General features: G+C 44.4%; 1 protein-coding gene across 9 annotated transcripts in view; it reads left to right on the top strand.

Moving 5' to 3' along the window:
• Positions 1 to 18588, top strand: part of NTNG2 (netrin G2) — a 126741-nt gene that overhangs the window by 77752 nt on the left and 30401 nt on the right. For 3 of the 9 annotated variants that reach the window (XM_088664787.1, XM_088664786.1, XM_088664784.1), the window contains exons 4-8: positions 5269 to 5441; positions 9158 to 9178; positions 11629 to 11694; positions 14358 to 14432; positions 17243 to 17314. In XM_088664787.1, coding sequence (XP_088520913.1) covers positions 5269 to 5441; positions 9158 to 9178; positions 11629 to 11694; positions 14358 to 14432; positions 17243 to 17314 — 407 coding nt within the window. The remainder of the gene's footprint in view (positions 1 to 5268; positions 5442 to 9157; positions 9179 to 11628; positions 11695 to 14357; positions 14433 to 17242; positions 17315 to 18588) is intronic. The other 6 variants (XM_060270662.2, XM_088664791.1, XM_088664789.1 and 3 more) reach the window with 4 other exon arrangements.

The following is an 18588-nucleotide window of genomic DNA, read 5'->3' as shown; positions in this document are numbered from 1 at the left end:
GAGAACTTCACACACATGCACACATGCACACACACACACACCACTATCGTCCCAGACTGCCTGCTGCTGTAACCCACTCCCCAAGTATTTAAGTGTGATAGGTTTTAGTTATTTCCACTCTGTCCTTAGAAGCCCTTTCTGCAACTGGCTTTTTGCTAGATATCTTGTTTGTTGGCCACATTTGCCAGCTCTTTGCTCCAGATATCAAATCTGTTCCACTTGCACCCCTTGGAGAACAAGTCCCCCGCTCCCGCCTCTGCTTCCCTGTGTTGGTTTTGGAGTGGAGCAGAACAAAGTGTCATCTGGTGAGTGAGAAGCAGGAGCGGGGGCTGCTCACCCAGCTTCTTCCTGGCCTACGAGTAAACAGTTGGTTGGAAAACAAGAGCAAGGATAAAAATAGCTCTGGCAGGGTTTTTGTTTTATAATAATAATAATAATAATAATAATAATAATAATAATAATAATAATAATAATAATAATATCTACCAGCAACACACAAATGGCATTGAGGTGTTTGCAGGCTTTGCTGGATCCAAAACCTTAGAGAGTGTGTCAGAAGAAAGGCCCACTCAGTGAATGAATATTCATGGTGTTCAGTGCTGATTTTAGTCTTAAGTGATTTTGGCAAAGGAGTTGGGGTAAAAACATAGTAAGTAACACAAGCTATGAAGTAGGGTAGCTGCTGTTTAAGCTACCCATAACTTTTTCTGGAAACAAATCATCTCTAGTTCTCAATCTGTCCATTTGACCCTTCTGATGGACGCTGCCGTGAATATCCTAATGACATACTTTCAAATAAGCATGAGCTTCACTAGAAGATGATATCAAATAAGGCTGTAGATCCATCTTGCGGAGCATCATCTAAAACGACCAGAAGCAACTCTGCAGAATTTCATTATTTTCAATTTGAAAATAAAAATACATTCGCGTTAAAGGCAATCCTACGTAATTTGTACTTTCTGAAACAATATGGGAACTAAAATGTAGGCAATCCTTAAAAAAATCACACATCTCCAAATTTTGCAGGGCAGTTCCCCAGACAAGTAATGTGCACAAAAATGCATATAACTGCAAAAAAATGTACACAAATATGCTTATTTTAGTAAAACTAACACACACACAAATGTATTATATTAGTGAAAAATGTTCTGCAAAAATGTGTATATTAGGCCAAACTGCATACAAACATGTGAATACTGGGATAAATTCACACTAAAATCCTGATAAATGAGGCCCCTTTTAAAGAAATATAAATGAATGGCAAACTGATGTGGAAATGTAATAACCAAATTTAATATTAGAAGCATTAAAAACTGAGAAAGCAGAATTGACAGATCTGCTTATCCCTAATCGCAATGTAGGTGCCAGTCAGATTTCTAGGGGGAGAAAGAGTTCCTAGCCAAGCTTCTCTCACAGAAAAGTAACTGCTCAATGGTATCAGAGTGAGTGATGCTCAGTTGTTGTGGGAAGACAGCTAAACTCCCAAATCTTGTTAAATTTTGAAATGAGTCTTCTTAGTGGAAACAGACAAAGGAAACAAAAGAAGAAGAAAAATCACCAGTTGGTAATTTTATTTCTTACGTAAGCTGGAGATATACGGTGCAATTGGGACCAACAACAAAATATTGCAGCATGGAACGTTCTCTTCAGCATCCTCCTTTAGGTTACTCCATGTCATGTTCATTCCCACCCAGTTTTCCATTTCTGATCCACCTGCTTCTCTGACCCTCAGCCAGCATTCATCGGCCACAAAGAACACTTGGTCTGCATTGGGTTTGTTGGACTTCTCCCTAGGACTTTTTCTAAAGATTTATTGTACTTATGCAAACTGCAGTGGTGCCCCAGACTGTGAGCTTTCATTTTCATTTTAAAGTAAGTTTCTAGCCCTCCTAGAAAGAACATTGTGGGGCAAAAAATGTACTTTCTAAGTGATTTTTGTGACATGAGAGTGGTGTGACTGCCTTGTATATTAATCCTGGAAACTGAGGAATGTTCCCTCTTGTTAGACAGGAACAGCATGTGTGTGTGTGTGTGTGTGTGTGAGAGAGAGAGAGAGAGAGAGAGAGAGAGAGAGAGAGAGAGAGAGAGAGAGAGAGAGAGAGAGAGAACACGTGTTGGCTAGTGCTCCATAATCAAGACCTGCAGGGCATAGCTGGCTTCCCATAAGGTTGTCATATGTAGTTGTCTCTCTACTTTTGTGATATGCCCCGTCTCCCCCATGGCAGCCATTTTGTAGCTTTTGCCCCCAGAACACTCTCAAAATACAAAATTTGCCCACTAGTCAAAAAAGGTTGGCAACCCTGGCATACAAGGCAGTCTTTGCTCTGATTCCTCCAGTCTCTGCTTCTTCCATACACACACCCCAATACCAGTTTATCCCATAATGCACCTATGTATTTTTGGCAAGAGTGGTTTCATTGGTACCAGCGTGCACCTACAATGGAGGGTGCCAATGTCATGTGACACCGTGACATAGCATGCGTGACGTTATGCAACATCATGGCGCCCTGTGTGTGACATTGCACAGCATCATGATGTCCCATGCGCAACGTCGGCACTGGATATTGAGAGGGCTCAGCCCCTTCCTTAGCTTCGGGGCAGGTTAAAGTGCTTCCACCCCCAGGAGCCAACAACGCAGAAGGACCTTGAGTGCTAGAAACCAAACTCTTCTTTCTTGAGAAAGATATGTACTGTACATGATTTATAAGCTTGTGATGAAATTCCCATGGAAACCTTGGTGGAATGCCCCCTGTAGCTTACATTTGCATTCCTAATGCCTTTGAAATTTAAACAAGAGTTTAGTTAAACCCCACCATGGTCAACTGGGAGGGCACTTCGGGTGTATCTGCCCCAACCTCACCTACTGTTTGTAACTTCTGCCTGAAGAGTCTATTTCGGGATTCTACTTCTTCACCCTGCCCCTTGCTTAAATGTGTGTTTCCTGAGGTCACCCTGAACCCAATTGACACCTGCCTGTTATAATAATAATAATAATAATAATAATAATAATAATAATAATAATAATAATAATAATAATAATTTATTATTTATACCCCGCCCATCTGGCTGGGTTTCCCCAGCCACTCTGGGCAGCTTCCAACAGAAAAATGAAATAAAATAATCTATTAAACATTAAAAGCCTCCCTAAACAGGGCTGCCTTCAGATGTCTTCTAAAAATCTGGTAGCTGTTTTTCTCTTTGACATCTGATGGGAGGGCATTCCACAGGGTGGGCGCCACCACCGAGAAGGCCTTCTGCCTAGTTCCCTGTAACTTGGCTTCTCGCAATGAGGGAACAGCTAGAAGGCCCTCAGTACTGGACCTCAGTGTCTGAGCAGAACGATGGAGGTGGAGACGCTCCTTCAGGTATACTGGACCGAGGCCATTTAGGGCTTTAAAGGTCAGCACCAACACTTTGAATTGTGCTCAGAAACGTACTGGGAGCCAATGTAGGTCTTTCAAGACTGGTGTTATGTGGTCTCGGCGGCCGCTCCCAGTCACCAGTCTAGCTGCCGCATTCTGGATTAGCTGTAGTTTCCGGGTCACCTTCAAGGGTAGCCCCACATAGAGTGCATTGCAGTAGTCCAAGCGAGAGATAACTAAAGCATGCACCACTGGTGAGACAGTCCGCGGGCAGGTAGGGTCTCAGCCTGCGTACCAGATGGAGCTGATAAACAGCTGCCCTGGACACAGAATTGGCCTGCGCCTTCATGGACAGCTGTGAGTCCAGAATGACTTCCAGGCTGCGCACCTCGTCCTTCAGGGGCACAGTTACCCCATTCAGGACCAGGGAGTCCTCCACACCTGCCCGCCTCCTGTCCCCCACAAACAGTACTTCTGTCTTGTCAGGATTCAACCTCAAACTGTTAGCCACCATCCATGGTGCTGTTTTAGCTATGTAAGGACTGGCGCTCAGTGCCTGAAGATTGCAATAGAGGGAATGATTTTTATTTATTACACTTCTATACTGAAGTTATGTGGGTGGTTTACAATAAATTATCCTTGCTTCTTTCATGCTTTCACCTCTTTCTCTCTTTATTTACTCCTGCCTGTCTCTTACCATTAAACTAGCCATGAACACTGGGAGCATTAGGTTATATCCCACTTTCAGGAACCTTTAAGAAGCCAAAGTGCTGTGTGTGGGGATCTATTTTGAACTGAACATGATTGACTATTAACAACGCCAGTCAGCCTTGGAAATGGAGAAGCAATTGTAAATGGGGCCCTGAGTTGTAATGAGAGGTATTCTCTGATCGTTACTTGCATATGCATTGATTATTTGATTTGGAACATCAATTATCTGTGTAAAAGGCTTTGACTCTAAAGAAGCTCATGTGTCAAACATGAGAAGGTAATGGAAGGACTTAAAAGTTGACATGGATGGAACAAGCGAATGGAACAAAAATCAAGTCCGGGGAGGGAAGGCGGAAGGCTGCATGACTTGTACTTTGTGTCTGTGCCAAAAATATATATTTCTCTATCCTTTTTTACCATTTGCCTTCCATTAATGAAAAAAGAAATTGCACTATAGAACTTGTTATACACTATCACTTCTTCTGCAAATAGAACTTGACTCTGGTGCTGATCATCACATGAAGGCCCATAAAATATCAAGGTTTTCACCTGGTGCAAAAAGACACACGCCAAGCACACAAAAAGCCAGGCGTACCTGTTTTCTCCCTCTAAACATTTCTCTAGCACCTGAAGCCTCCTTAGCTGCCTATGATTCCTGCTATGAAAAAACCCCTCAGAGGAGTTACCTCATGATTTCCTCCTTGGGCTTTGATTGACACATGGGCACCTGAGGAGGGTGCAGGTTACATGCAGTTGGTGTGATTATTTGTAGGATGAAAGGACACCTACAGAACCCCTTGACCACTTCAAAAGCAAGGTAAGCATATAACTGCCCCCCTACTGCACTCGTAAGAATGACACTGAGATTTTCACTCCTGCTTTGACAATTTTCAAGTTGAATTTCCTTTCTCATTGGTTAATAGAGAACAGTAAAACAAACAAAACAACAGCAACAGAAAAAAAGTGCACAGCACAGCACTGTCTTTAATCCATCACCTGTTTCCGTCACAGTTCAGAAATTGTGGCGTTTTGATGAATTTCTAATGCTTTTATATTGTAATGTTTCTGTGATGTGTCCATGGCTTTTTGTCAGCTGAAATTGAAAAGGAGCATTTATACATTTTTAAAGACTTCAATGGATGAATAAAATAAGAGCCAATCACAGCCAGGTCTGTCTCCTCTGTTCCTCTTGTAGGTGCAAATGCAACCTCCATGCCAATCTCTGCACCTTCAAAGAGGGAAGCCTCCAGTGCGAGTGTGAGCACAACACAACCGGTCAGGACTGTGGGCGGTGCAAGAAGAACTTCCGCAGCAAGTCTTGGCGGGCAGGATCCTACCTGCCCCGCCCCAATGGCTCCGCTAATGTCTGTAAGTAGCTGTGCGAAACTGTGCTGGTTTTATCCTGCCCCCCTCCTCTCCCTCAAGTGGTCTTTCTGCATCGGTGGTACTGCTGAACAATGGCCCTGTTCTGAACAGGGTCTGCAGGGAGTATCAGCAATGCTTGGCTGAGGAGCAGGACCATGGATAGCTGCCCAGGCTAGAGTCAGGCATAAAAATATATCTAAGTCTTCCACAGAAAATGAAAACAACAACAAGTGGTAGAAAAAAGTAAAATCACAAATACAAATTGCTAGGCAGTGACTATTGATAAAATTGCTAGCTCTGGAAACCACAGGTAGAGGGAGTGCTCTCTTCCCATGGGCATCTCAGTGGCCCCTGTTAGAGCAGGATGTTGGACAGTCACTAGATGGACCATTGCTTTGTTGCAGCAGGCTTTCCTATGTTTGTGTGTGTGCGCGTGCATGTGGATAGATAGATAGATAGATGAATTCCTCCTTTTTCTGACACACTTCCCTGCTCAACACTTCCAGGGCCCCTGGCCCTCACCCACGGCCCCAACAAACTCACAGATACCGGTATCGCCTCTCAGAATCCCACCACAAGGAGGGTTCCTAGAACCTGCTATCAGTTCCTACAGTAGTTTAACAATCAACCCCTCTTTTCCCAGGGAATTGTAGCTCTGTGGGGGAAGAGAAGAGGAGCCTCCTAACAACTCAGCACCCATAACAAACTACAGTTGCCAGGATTCTTTGGGGGGAAACCATGACTGTTTGAAGCAGTATCATAGGGATTAAAATGCATGGTGTGAAAGTGACCCTAGCCTCTCCCACTAAGGCAGTGTTTCCCAACCAGTGTGCCTCCAGATGTTTTGGGACTACAACTCCCATCATCCCTAGCTAGCAAGACCAGTGGTCAGGAATGATGGGAGTTGTAGTCCCAAAACATCTGGAGGCACACTGGTTGGGAAACACTGCACTAAGGTGTGTGAGCAGGTGGTCCAGGTCTGGCGGAGGCTTCCTCAGGTTAGCCACCACTGGGTCCCATTCAGCCCTCAAACCAGTGGTACTGCACGAATCCAGTTCCAGGTGACAGCTAGCAGATTTGGTTTGGTGAATTTTCCAGGGGTCCAAAGGGTGGTAAATAGGACTCCCCTCTGCTCGCAATTCTTCTTGTGGCCTCTGCACACCTCTCCTCCTGCCTTTGTCGTGGTGGAAGAGCAAGCTGCCACACCACTGGCTTTTTAAGCATCCTAAAGCATTTCCCAAAGATGCCACATTTTGTTCGGTCCTTCCTCCCCACCTTTGAGCAAGAGAGAAAATGTGTCGGCTTTAGGGTGATCAAAGGAGAAATCCAGTCTCAAAAGGCCATGACAGGAATGCTTTGTTTTTGCCAGGAACTTGAAGATGTGGGCCCTTTGAAAGGGAACAAGCTTGTCAGTTGCTGCTGAGTGCCTACGATCTTTTAAAGGAGAGATGGAGAGGGTTGGGGTTTTTTTGGTTGTTTTTTTGTTTTGGTGCTGACAGGCACCAGGAGTTGCCGGCTCTCCATTATTCCATTATGCTTGCTTCTCACACTCAACACAGAGCCCAGGTGTCCTGCATAGAGCCAGAGTCTGCAACCTCAGAGCATGCGTCCCTAACAGGGATGTTTCTGGGGCATGTGCAAAGTCAAACACTGAAACAGGTGGAACAGGCTAGTCTCACACAGAATTTGAGAAGAATAGTGCCCATGCATTTTGCCTCATAACTCAGGCTCAACAAATGCAAGAAGCTTATTATTATTATTATTATTATTATTATTATTATTATTAATGAAAATTGGGGATCTGCGGGTTATGTTTCATGGTGGGGAGGACTTTCCTACCTTTCTCTTCACCTGTGAATGGCCATAGCCCAGCTTCCCAGTGTTAGATAAACCAAAGGAAATTAAGACTCCTGGTCCTCTAATAGTTGCTTCGTGTATATAATTGTGGCAAACCTGTCTATTTTACCTCGCCATGTAGAGCAAAAATCCAAGCTTAGGAGTTTGGAAAAGCCTGGGCCAAAATATGTTTTCAGGAGGTGCCTAAAACTGAGACTGCTGCTTCTTTGAAGGTCAAGGCTGCAGGGGTCAGCAACAGATTTCAGCAGGGGGCCAGTCCACTGTCCCTCAGACCTTGTGGGGTGCCGGACTATATTTTTTGGGGGGGGGGATGAATGAATTCCTATGCCCCACAAATAACCCTGAGATGCATTTTAAATAAAAGCACACATTCTACTCATGTAAAAACACGCTGATTCCCAGACCATCCAAGGGCCGGATTGAGAAGGCGATTGGGCCAGATCCGGCCCCCAGGCCTTAGTTTGCCTACCCATGGTCAAAGGAGTCATTACAGTCAAACCATGCAGCTCAACCCACAAAACAAAACAAAACTTTTGTTCAAGTTATTGGTCTCGATGTCACTGGGTGAGATCTCAGCCACTTGCAAGGTAGTTTCTTAGCCTCGGTCACCATCTGTAACATGAGAACAACAGCCTGTTGTGAAGACAAAGGTGGTAAGAGTGAGTGCTGAGATGAACGCTCTCTGTGTCTGATTGTCTCCTCAGTTACTGTGATTTTGCAGGTGTCAAACCCTTCCCCAGGTCTTTAATCCAATATGTTTTGTAACACTTCTCAACTCTTTACAGGCACCACATCCCCATGGTTTTTCACTTCCTCCCCAAATTGCTTCCTTCACATGATACCCCACCCCAACCAACCAGGGATCACATACAGTGGTGCCTCAGGTTAAGAACTTAATTTGCTCTGGAGGTCCGTTCTTAACCTGAAACTGTTCTTAACCTGAGATACCACTTTAGCTAATGGGGCCTCCCGCTGCCACTGCGCTGCCACCTCACAATTTCTGTTCTCATCCTGAGGTAAAGTTCTTAATCCAAGATACTATTTCTGGGTTAACAGAGTCTGTAACCTGAAGCGTCTGTAACCCGAGGTACCACTGTACTGGCTTTGATGACTTCACAATTATATCTAGGCAACCCCATTTAGCTATGTGCTCTCATGAAGAGCAAAATAAGTTACTGGTATAAAGGAAATAATTTTTATATTGGTTACATGAGCACTGCAATTCTAACGAAGCATTCTGCAAAACTGCTGGTCCCATCTCTACCCACTTACCACACCCCACATTCTAGCTGAGCACTAGTAAGAATTCTACAGTCATACCTCGTGTTCCGTCCACTTCATGTTGTGTCTTTTTGCATTACATCCTGTGGCAACCCGGAAGTACCGGAACGGGTTACTTCCGGGTTTCGCCGCTCGCGCATGCGCAGAAACGCCAAATCGTGCCACGCACCTGCGCAGATGCAGCGCTTCGAGTTGCAGGCATTTCACGTTACGGACGGGCCTCTGGAACGGATCCCGTCCACAACACGAGGAACCACTGTACTGTACTAAACTTCATGGACTTGAAATGTGACTTATTACCGGTATTAATAAGCTGTTATGCCAAAACTGACAAGTATAGATGCCCCTACCTGGACACAGGGCAAAGTAAAAGAGCGCTAATAAGTTAGGTTATTAGTTGCCTGATCCCCACAGGTCACTGCAGGTTACCTGGGTGCAGACCCCACCTCTGTGTTTTGCCCTGTGCCAGCTGCCTTGACATCCATGTGCTTATGAGCAAGCTTCCTGTTAATTAGCACCATGGCCTTCTTTGTATTTGCTGACCCTCTTTTTTTTTTCTTGCCCTTCTTCTTTTCTTCCAGGTGCAGCTCCAAACTTTGGCAGTAAGTAGAAAATGAAACTTGAAACTCTGGGATTTGACCTGTTTGGTGCATGGTCCTTGTGCACGTTCCTTGACGGGGAGAAAGAGCGGCTGTTTTCACTGTCCATTAGCACCTTCCGGGCAATATGTCTGCTCCTCTAATTGTGCCTCATTTCCCATCCTGTCAAAAGAACCTCCTTTGACTTCAGTAACCTCATTGTCTCTGCTGCTCTGGCATGTTTTCCCCTCCCCATGAGGTTTGTTAGAACAGCAGAAGGGAAGGAAATAAAAGTGTATGCGTGTTACCAAAATCACCAGTGGATGCCGTGAACTTTTCCCCTCAAATATCACAGACAGGACATTAAGTTCTCGCTGCCACTAGGAGAAAAATGTTGTTAAGATTTTTCAGCTACAGAATCTGGTCTCTTTCGCTTTCATTAGACTAAGGTGTGGCATGGTGTGTGTGTGTGTGTGTGCGTGTGCGTGTGTGTGTGTTAAGAGGAAGATCTATTGGGACATTTCAGCTGAGTATATGGACCTACTTTTTCCACACAACATATACCGGTAGTTAAACTATGGAATTCACACTCACAAGATATAGTATAGATATAGGTCACCAACTTGGATGGCTTTAAAAGAGAATTAGGCAATTTTATGGAGAATTAAGCTATTGATGGCTACTACCTCTGCTGGCAGAGTCACTATGCCTCTGAATGCCAGTTGCATTGGATACAATCCACTGGGTTCAAATAAGTGGATAGCAGTCAATCCCATGCTCACAAATGAGCTCAATGATACTTACTTCTGAGTAGGCATGCATTGTACTGTACTGTAAGTATGTATTGTAGATATGGCCCAAGATACTCCCGGAAAGGCTTAGTACTTTAAATATAACCTGAGAAGAAGTCCTGAGAAAACTATCCTATGGTTTCTTTCTCCTCTCCCCATCCCAATCCTTATTTTTGTTTCGTTAGCAAATGAACGATCAAAGCGAGTTACTACCACAAAAGCTACTACCACTACAACTCCCCAAACCACTTCCACCACCACCACCACTACAACTACTACTACCACCACCACCACTACTACCACCACCACTGCTGCTCCTACTACTACCACTACCACTGCTGCTCCTACTACTACCACTACCACTGCTGCTCCTACTACTACCACCACACTTGTTACAACTCAGCAGCCAGGTGGGTGCCAAGCTGTAGTTTGCGAGGCACAAGCTCCTCATTCCCTTACCTGCTCATGTAGATCTACTAGAGCTGGTTCTGCTGTTTAGTCTTCCGTCGCCCCCTCCCTTCTGCAACAGCTTTGTTTGCAGCTTCACTATGTTAAGTAGCAACAAATAATGCCATAGAAGGATGACTCTAGCCTCACTAGCTTGCCTCTTCACTTGCCTTGTAGATGTGGATTGGGGTACATGGCGGGGGGATTACATTGTGCTTCAGCTGAATTCTTTCGATTTGTCAGCAAAAGTGCTTGTTTGTTTTCAGACCTAATTAATACAGAGAAGGGCATTGGCAGGACAGCGCGCATTAATAATGTGCAGCTTCTTTTCCTTTAGGGCAGCAGCTGCAGTAACTCCTTAAAGAATGGGTGCTATGATGAGGTGGGTGCTCTGGTGATGTGTGGGGTTGCCAGGCTCAATAGAGGACAGGGCTTCTGTGCCTTTAATTGCCCTGCTCTCTTTTGAGTCTGGGAACCTTAAAGAGAAACCAGCAGACCCTTTGCTTGGAAATTAAACAAAGGGTCTGCTGGCTTCTCTTTAAGGTTTCCAGACTCAAAAGAGAGCAGGGCAATTAAAGGCACAGAAGTCCTGTCCTCTATTGAGTCTGGCAACCCTGGTGATGTGGCAAAAGGGCAGATGTTCTGATAAGGTGAGCGAAATAGCAGATGCTCTGATGAGGTGCAGGGCCACATGTTAGCCACCACAATTTAATGTATCTAGCCATCAGTCTGAAACAGTGTGTCTCTGGTTCAAATACCCATTTCAGCTGTGAAGTTCATTAGGTGACGACTAGTCATTCCCTCTCAGCCCTACCCACTTCACAGTGACACCTCCTAGATCTTCTTGGAGAAAACTCAAGAGATAAATATTAAAATATAAAACAATATCCCACAATCCTTTGAAATGCCCAGGAGTTCTGTAGCAGCAGCTCTGAGTTGTACTGTTGACATGTGAACATCATTGATTAAAAATTGCCCTTGCCAGTTAGTCAACTGAGACTTGAGTTGATTAATCTACAAGTTGAATTGATTAATTTTATAGCCCTGCTAACTCGGGAATTATCTATGAGACGTTATACAGATGGGTTATACTGTGCTTTAAGTTTCTCTAGAATTTTTCATGCTAGTCTTTTCCTAGGAAAGAGCTTCAAACACTGCTGAGAATCTTTCTCTCTACTTTCTCTTTTAATGTGTGTGTGTATGTATGTGTATGATTCTTTTGTACCCTCTGAGCAGCCACAGTTAAGCAACCAGCTGATCTCCCTCCTTCTGTGTCTGTGCAAGAGGCAGAGATAAAAACAGGTATATTTTACAGATAGCTTGGTGCTCCTAGTTCCTTAGCTAGTGCTTGCTTTTCTGCGGTACACCCAAAAGCAACAATAAACCAACCAAGACAGCCCCAGACTGCGTAGTATGGAAAACAGAGAGACCTTCCCATCCCCAGCCATATTCTGGGTTATGTTGTTGGTTTTAAAAAAAGCAAAAGCAGCTTCTGAAGCTATTTCATTAGACCAATGGTGGTAAGGAGGAGTTGCTTAAACCTTTATCCCTGCTTTTTGCCTTCCAAGTGAAAAGAGCTATTTATTGGCAGGGGTGGGTAGAATGGCCAAGGCAGTGAATCATAGAATCATATAAAGGTTGATCCCTTACAGAACATGGGGCACTACTCTTCCAACCTCAGCCACCCAACACCTGCCTGTTTTCTTATTTATAACCAGTTCAGGGGGGTAGCAGAATTGCCTGCCAATTTCCTCCTCCTTACTCACAGATTTGCCCTTGCAGAACTCAGCAGGGAGTAGGATGTAGACAATACTAGTTTGCTTTGCCTGCCTTCCACTCTTACTAGTCTCAGTGGGCATCAGCCACCACTGAACCAGCGGAGTTGTGGTTGTAAGAAAGCAAGCACATGAGGGCAGGCTGAGGTTTCTGAGACAGAAACCCCATTGACCCTCGTTGACCAGCCTTCATTGCTGATAACCCTGCTAGGTTGCTTAGGCACTAGCACCTGCCTGAGGGAGCCAGGCGCTGGTACCGACCCTGGCCCCAGCTGCTCCCATCTCCATCTCTGCCATTTGCTCATGCTTGCCTGATTGCAATGTAAAACCATCCATGAATGTCACCGAGACACAAGGCTAAACATCTCAGGATAAAGTGAATTAATAATTCCCCCTGTTCTGTAAAAGCTGAGCCAGTGGAGGTGTGTGTGAATGACTAAAAAGCAAAATGCCTCCGGGGCGGCTTTTTATTGTGACTCTAATTAAGCCCTTGCCAATTTGACGGGGGCTGTCACAGTACTCTGATTTAACGCCCTTATTAATATCAATTGGCTTCTGTCTCCCATTTCAACAGGACACTATCTGTTATCCACCTTTAAAGTGTGGCTTTAAAAAATGAAAAAGTTTTTTTAAAAAAATATATATGAAAAAGTATATCCCTCTAAATTGTTTATGATCCAGCCATACTGGCTAGAAAATGACGCTTCTGTCGTCTCAGATTTTTCAGCTGAACACACTTCTTGGCCCCGTCTTCTTCCACATTCCTCCTTAGGTTACTTAAATTGAGTTTTGGTTTTGATTTTTGTTTTGTTTTTCAAATTAATCCCTTTTCTGCCACTGCTTTTTATATTTCTGAGCAGAGACTGATAGCTCATAAAAATGATGTGGGGAAAGTACTGGCTGCTGGGTAAATTCTTTTGTCAGCGGTAGGGATAGGGGAGAAATTTGATTAGGTTCTCATTTAAAGCCAAATTTATCAAATTTTCAATTTCTGAAACAATATAATAACAAAAAAACAGGCATCCTTCAAAATTAATAATTATCAAAAAAAATTGCCAGGCAGTTCTACAACCAAATAAGGTTTACACAAATGCATGTGTTAGGGCAAAGTGTGCCTAAAAATAAAAATATCAATGAGATAAACATATAAAAATGCGTCCTATTGGGAGAAAGTGCTTGCAGAAATGTCTGTATTAGTCAAAACTGCATATAAAAATCTGTTCTAAGGGAAATTCACACTAAAACGCTGGGGGGGAGGGAAGTCCCATTAGGGGTTTTAAAAAGAAAAATTGCAAATTGCTGCAGAAACGTTGGAGAGCCAAATTTAAGATTGGAAAAATAAGAAACTGATTCTTCCATCTATAGTCAGAGATGACCAGATTCTTGCATCCCTAGTCAGAGGGGACAGGATCCAAAGGTCTCTCTTTGTGACTTCCCACATGCTACTTGTGGCTTGAACATTAATAGCATTCGATGACACCCTTGGGAGCAGCTGCAGGCACTTCATATTTTGCCCAGCAACCCAGCTCTTTCCTGGTGTTGGTGTTGCTGGAATGTGCAAAAAGTGATGCATCCTTGTGCATCATGGGATAATACAGCATGGGTACATTTGGCAGGGAATTGTGGCTGAGCCACTGCCCCTCCATGATATACATGGCCGCTGCTGCGGCATATAAAAACATAGTTCTTTCGGGAGGGTGCCACCACATTTCTGGAAAAAACTGGAATCCAGTGGGTTCCACCATGGTTCCAGTGGCTTATTCAGCATTGTAGGGTGCACTGCCCACCACATCAGCTCAGGAGGCTTCTGGGAGCGCGCATTTCCCGTGTTCTGTAAAAGCTGAGCCTCCATGGATCAACAAAGCCTCCATTGGAGCCTTGCTGGATTCTGCTCAGTTTCTGTGGCTGAATCTGGAATCAGATTCTGGATTCCCATTTCTGGGTATCTAGTGGAATTCAGAACCTTGTGGTCTCGTCTACTTCCATCTAGCTTTAGGGTATGAGCAGAGTTTGGGCAGGTCCAGATGGCCTCACTACAAAGGGAAAGACTTTGCTATAGTGAAGTCAGAGTGGGTTTTCATCACCTAAAACACCTGGTGTAATATTTCTTGAGCCATCCATAAGACCCAAGTAAGTAGCGATGCTTTAAATCCCTAGCATAATACAACTCTCCTATATTGCTTTTGCAAGAAACAACCAGCTCTTCTGGCGTGGCCCCCTTGCAAGCCAGCTCCTCCCCAGCCAAGACTGATGCTGGAACTGAAGGTAGGAAATACTCTGCTGAGACAAGCTGTCATAGCTAGCACCCCACTGCCTCAGGGTGATGCTTAGGAGCTGCTTCAGCGTATAGTAGAAATGGAGGAGAATTTTGATTCAGTTTGCATTTAAAGGTGAAGGGTTGTTGCCAGTGCTAATCCTACTCAGAGAATACCTATTGAAAATAATGGGCATGCTTAACTTCTGTCCATTCATTTCAGTGGGTCTGCTTGGAGTTGGCTAGACCCTGAACTCACAATTCACACTTTCTGAAACTACACACAAACCCAAATCCTTCAGAATTCTCACTTCTCTGAATTTTGCAAGTTGGCTTTCCAGCAAAGTAATGTAACAAAAATGCATATACCAGAGGTAAAGTATGCATATAAATGCATGTATTTGTGAAAACAATATATGGAAATGCATTGCTTTAGGAGAAATTGCATTGCTAAAAAAGTGCATATTAAGTGAAATTGCATTGGATATTAGGAGAAATTTGCACTAAAATGCTGGTGCATTTTCATTAGGACTTGGGATCGGGGAATTCACAAACTGCGATAGAAATGTAAAGAACTGAAATTCAGATAGGAAAAGTGAGAAACTGAAGTTGACATATTTGGCCACACCCAATAACTGTTAGGACACCTGCTTTGCTTTCCATGTGTAACTCTTGCTTTCCACAGACACACACACCCCAAAGGGCAGTGTTTGATTCTTTTGTCTGGTTTCAACTCTGTGTCCTGCACACACAGATGGTGAGATGGGATTGAGCCTCAGAGTTTTGACAGATGCATATAAGGAGAGTGGTGATTAATAGCAGAAGTGACTGTTCTCAGCTCACTACGGTGGTGACATGAGAAGACCATGGAAACCAGGCAGATCCCCTGGAAGCTTGTATATAGTTGCTTGTGCAAAGAGAAACCAGTGTGGTATGTAGATTAGAAGTTGTTTAGAGCATAGGACAACATCCTTTGTGACACCCAGTCTCTTGTATGTTTTCTGCTTGCCTGAAATGTGCATGACTGACATTGGTTCACAGAGCAAAGGCACCTAAAAATTACCATCAGGATTGTTTGTTTGTTTGTTTGTTTGTTTATTAAAGTATCACTAATGATACCCGCCCCTTTCCATTCCAAGTTTGTGCTATGGTGCTTTCTGTTCTAGGACAGGAACATGGGAAGCTTCCTTACACCAAGTCAGACCATTGGATCCATCTTGCTCAGTATTGTCTACACACTTGACTGGCAGTGCCTCTCCAGGGTTTCAGGCAGGAAACACTTCCAGCCCTACCTGGAGATATGTTAGGGATTGAAACTGGGACCTTCTGTGTGCAAAGCAGATGCTCTGCCACTGAGCTACATGGCCCCTTCCCAAATAAGGACATAAGAAGCTGCTTTGCAGTGAGTCAGACCATTGGTCAACCAAGCTCAGTATTGTCTACACAGCATAGCAGCAGCTCTCCAGGGTTTGAGGCTGTGGCCTCTGCTGAGGATTGAACCTGGACCTCCTTCTGCATGTCAAAATAAAAGCAGAAGGCATAAAAGCTTACTGTACCCTGGTGTAGGTAGACATGAGTGTACAAGGAAACAGTTGCGTAATCTATATTGAGCACTGTCTTGTAAGAAAGGAAGGACAAGAATCCAATCCAGTGGAGAGGGGACAGGGCTGGCCCTCCCAGTAGGCAAAGTGAGGCAGCTGCCTCAGCGGGCAGATGCTGTGGAGCAGGGAGGAGTCAATAATGAGGTGTTTAGAGGCCACGCTGTGGCCTTCTCTGTATGTCCTAAACTCACCTGATATACTCACCTTGAAGGCAATAGTGGTAGACTCTTTCCCATTGCTGCTAATCTTGCAGTAAGGTACAATTGACATTATGGTCAGTTCTTATACAACAGGCATGTCCAACAGGTAGATCGTGATCTACCAGTAGATCACTGGACGTCTGCAGTAGATCACTGGTAGATCATTGGCTCTCCACAAAGAAGCTGAACAACTGTGGCTCCCCTAAAAAAAAAGCTCAACATTTTCCCTCCTCCCTGAAAAAACTCAACAACTTTGACCTGAAAACCCCCAAAATCGGCCTTCCTCCTTCCTAAAAAAGTTCAACAACTTTGACCTGAACCCCAAAAGAGGGGGTAGATCACTGCCAGTTTTTAACTCTGTGAGTAGATCGCAGTCTCTTGGGAGTTTGCCACCCCTGTTATACAAGGAAGGAACAGATGACTCATGAGTGGGCAACATCTTGTTTCTTCACCTCATGTAGCAAAATGCCATGGGTCCTCCCAACCAGTCTTAGGCTTTAAATAATTTTTTTACAAGGGCATAAAAAATTACCAGCATATGATCACATCCATAGCATGCATTTAAAGCACATGACTCCCCACCCCCAAATCCTAGGAACTGTGGTTTGTTATGGTGCTGGGAATTGTAGCTCTGTGTTGGTAAACTACAGTTCCCAGGGTTCTTTGGGAAAAGCCATATGCTTTAGTTGTACAGTGTGGATGTGACTCAATCTCAGGCCATATACACACCATTTATTTAAAGCACATAATCCCCCCCCAAAGATTCCTGGGAACTGTAGTTTACCTCTCACAATTCCCAGCAGCCTTAACAAGCTTCTGTTCCCAGGATTCTTGGTGCTTTAAATGCATGGTGTTTATGCAGACTAAGTCATTATCTCTCAAACTCCATCTCTACCTCTCTCTTTACCCATCCCAGCTATACGTGAATTCTGCTTCTAAGTAGGTCTTTGGGAGTATTTTACAATAAGCCACAGTACTGCCTTAAAATGAAATATTCTTTCCAACTGCTGAAACACCAAGCTGTTAGGAGCTCAGCGAGACCAGTCATGAAACCCAAGCCTGTGCCCAAGGAGCCTCCTGAAAACATCCAAGGTAAGGTCTGACATTCATAGCCAGCGTCAAGAGGGCTGGTGGGCATCAGACAGGCAGGAGTTCTATTCTCGGCTTCTTCCAAACAATTTCAGCTGGAGTGTGAAGCCTGTCATAATGGGTATAACCTTTCACAAGTGCCTATATACAAATCGACATTGACCTCCACTCTTGGAGCCAGTACAGTGGTGCCTCGCAAGATGAATTTAATTTGTTCCGCGAGTCAATTCATTTTGCGAAAAATTCATCTTGCGAATCGCGGTTTCCCATAGGAATGCATTGAAATTTCTTTTTTTGCCCATAAAGGTAAAGGTAAAGGGACCCCTGACCATTAGGTCCAGTCGTGACCGACTCTGGGGTTGTGCGCTCATCTCACGTTATTGGCCGAGGGAGCTAATGTACAGCTTCCAGGTCATGTGGCCAGCATGACAAAGTCGCTTCTGGCAAACCAGAGCAGCGCACGGAAACACCGTTTACCTTCCCGCTGTAGCGGTTCCTATTTATCTACTTGCATTTTGATGTGCTTTCGAACTGCTAGGTTGGCAGGAGCTGGGACCAAGCAACGGGAGCTCACCCCGTCACAGGGATTCAAACTGCCGACCTTCTGATCAGCAAGCCCTAGGCTCAGTGGTTTAGCCCACAGCGCCACCTGTGCCCATAGGAACGCATTAATTAAATTTCAATGCATTCCTATGGGAAACCGCTATTCACAAGGTAAATTTTTCGCAAAACGAATTCATCTTGCGAGTCACCATCAGATCGCAAGACGCATTCGTCTTGAGAAAAATTCGTCTTGCAGGGCATTCGTCTTGCGAGGTACCACTGTATGACTGAATACCAGTTGCTGGGAATCACAAGTGAGGAAAGTGTTGGTGTTGTATTCAGGTTCTGCTTGTTGTCTTCCCACTGCCACTGGGGGCATCTGTTTGATCACTGAGAGAATAGAATGCTGGACTATAGGGGTCTTTTGGCCTGATCCAGCAGCCAGGCTCCTCTTATTTGCTTGGATTAGAATGCTGTGTACCATTCTGGGTGTCGTGATTTTGAAAGGGTATTGTAGAGCTGGGAAATGTACAGAAAAGGGCAACAACCAAAAATGATGAAGGGGATGGAGCCAGCTCCCTGACAAGGAAAGGTTGCAACATTTGAAGCTTTATAGCTCAGGGGGGAAAGGCAAAATAGGCGGAGCATATTGGAGGCATACAGAAAGTGGACAGGAAGATGTTCTTTTGCCTCTTGCATAATGTTAGATACTACAGGGGTTTTTTATCCAGTGA

The sequence above is a fragment of the Zootoca vivipara genome, chromosome Z2 (assembly GCF_965207765.1).
Source record: "Zootoca vivipara chromosome Z2, rZooViv2.hap1.1, whole genome shotgun sequence".
Lineage (NCBI taxonomy): Eukaryota > Metazoa > Chordata > Lepidosauria > Squamata > Lacertidae > Zootoca > Zootoca vivipara.
This window is presented reverse-complemented; position numbering and strand designations above follow the sequence as displayed.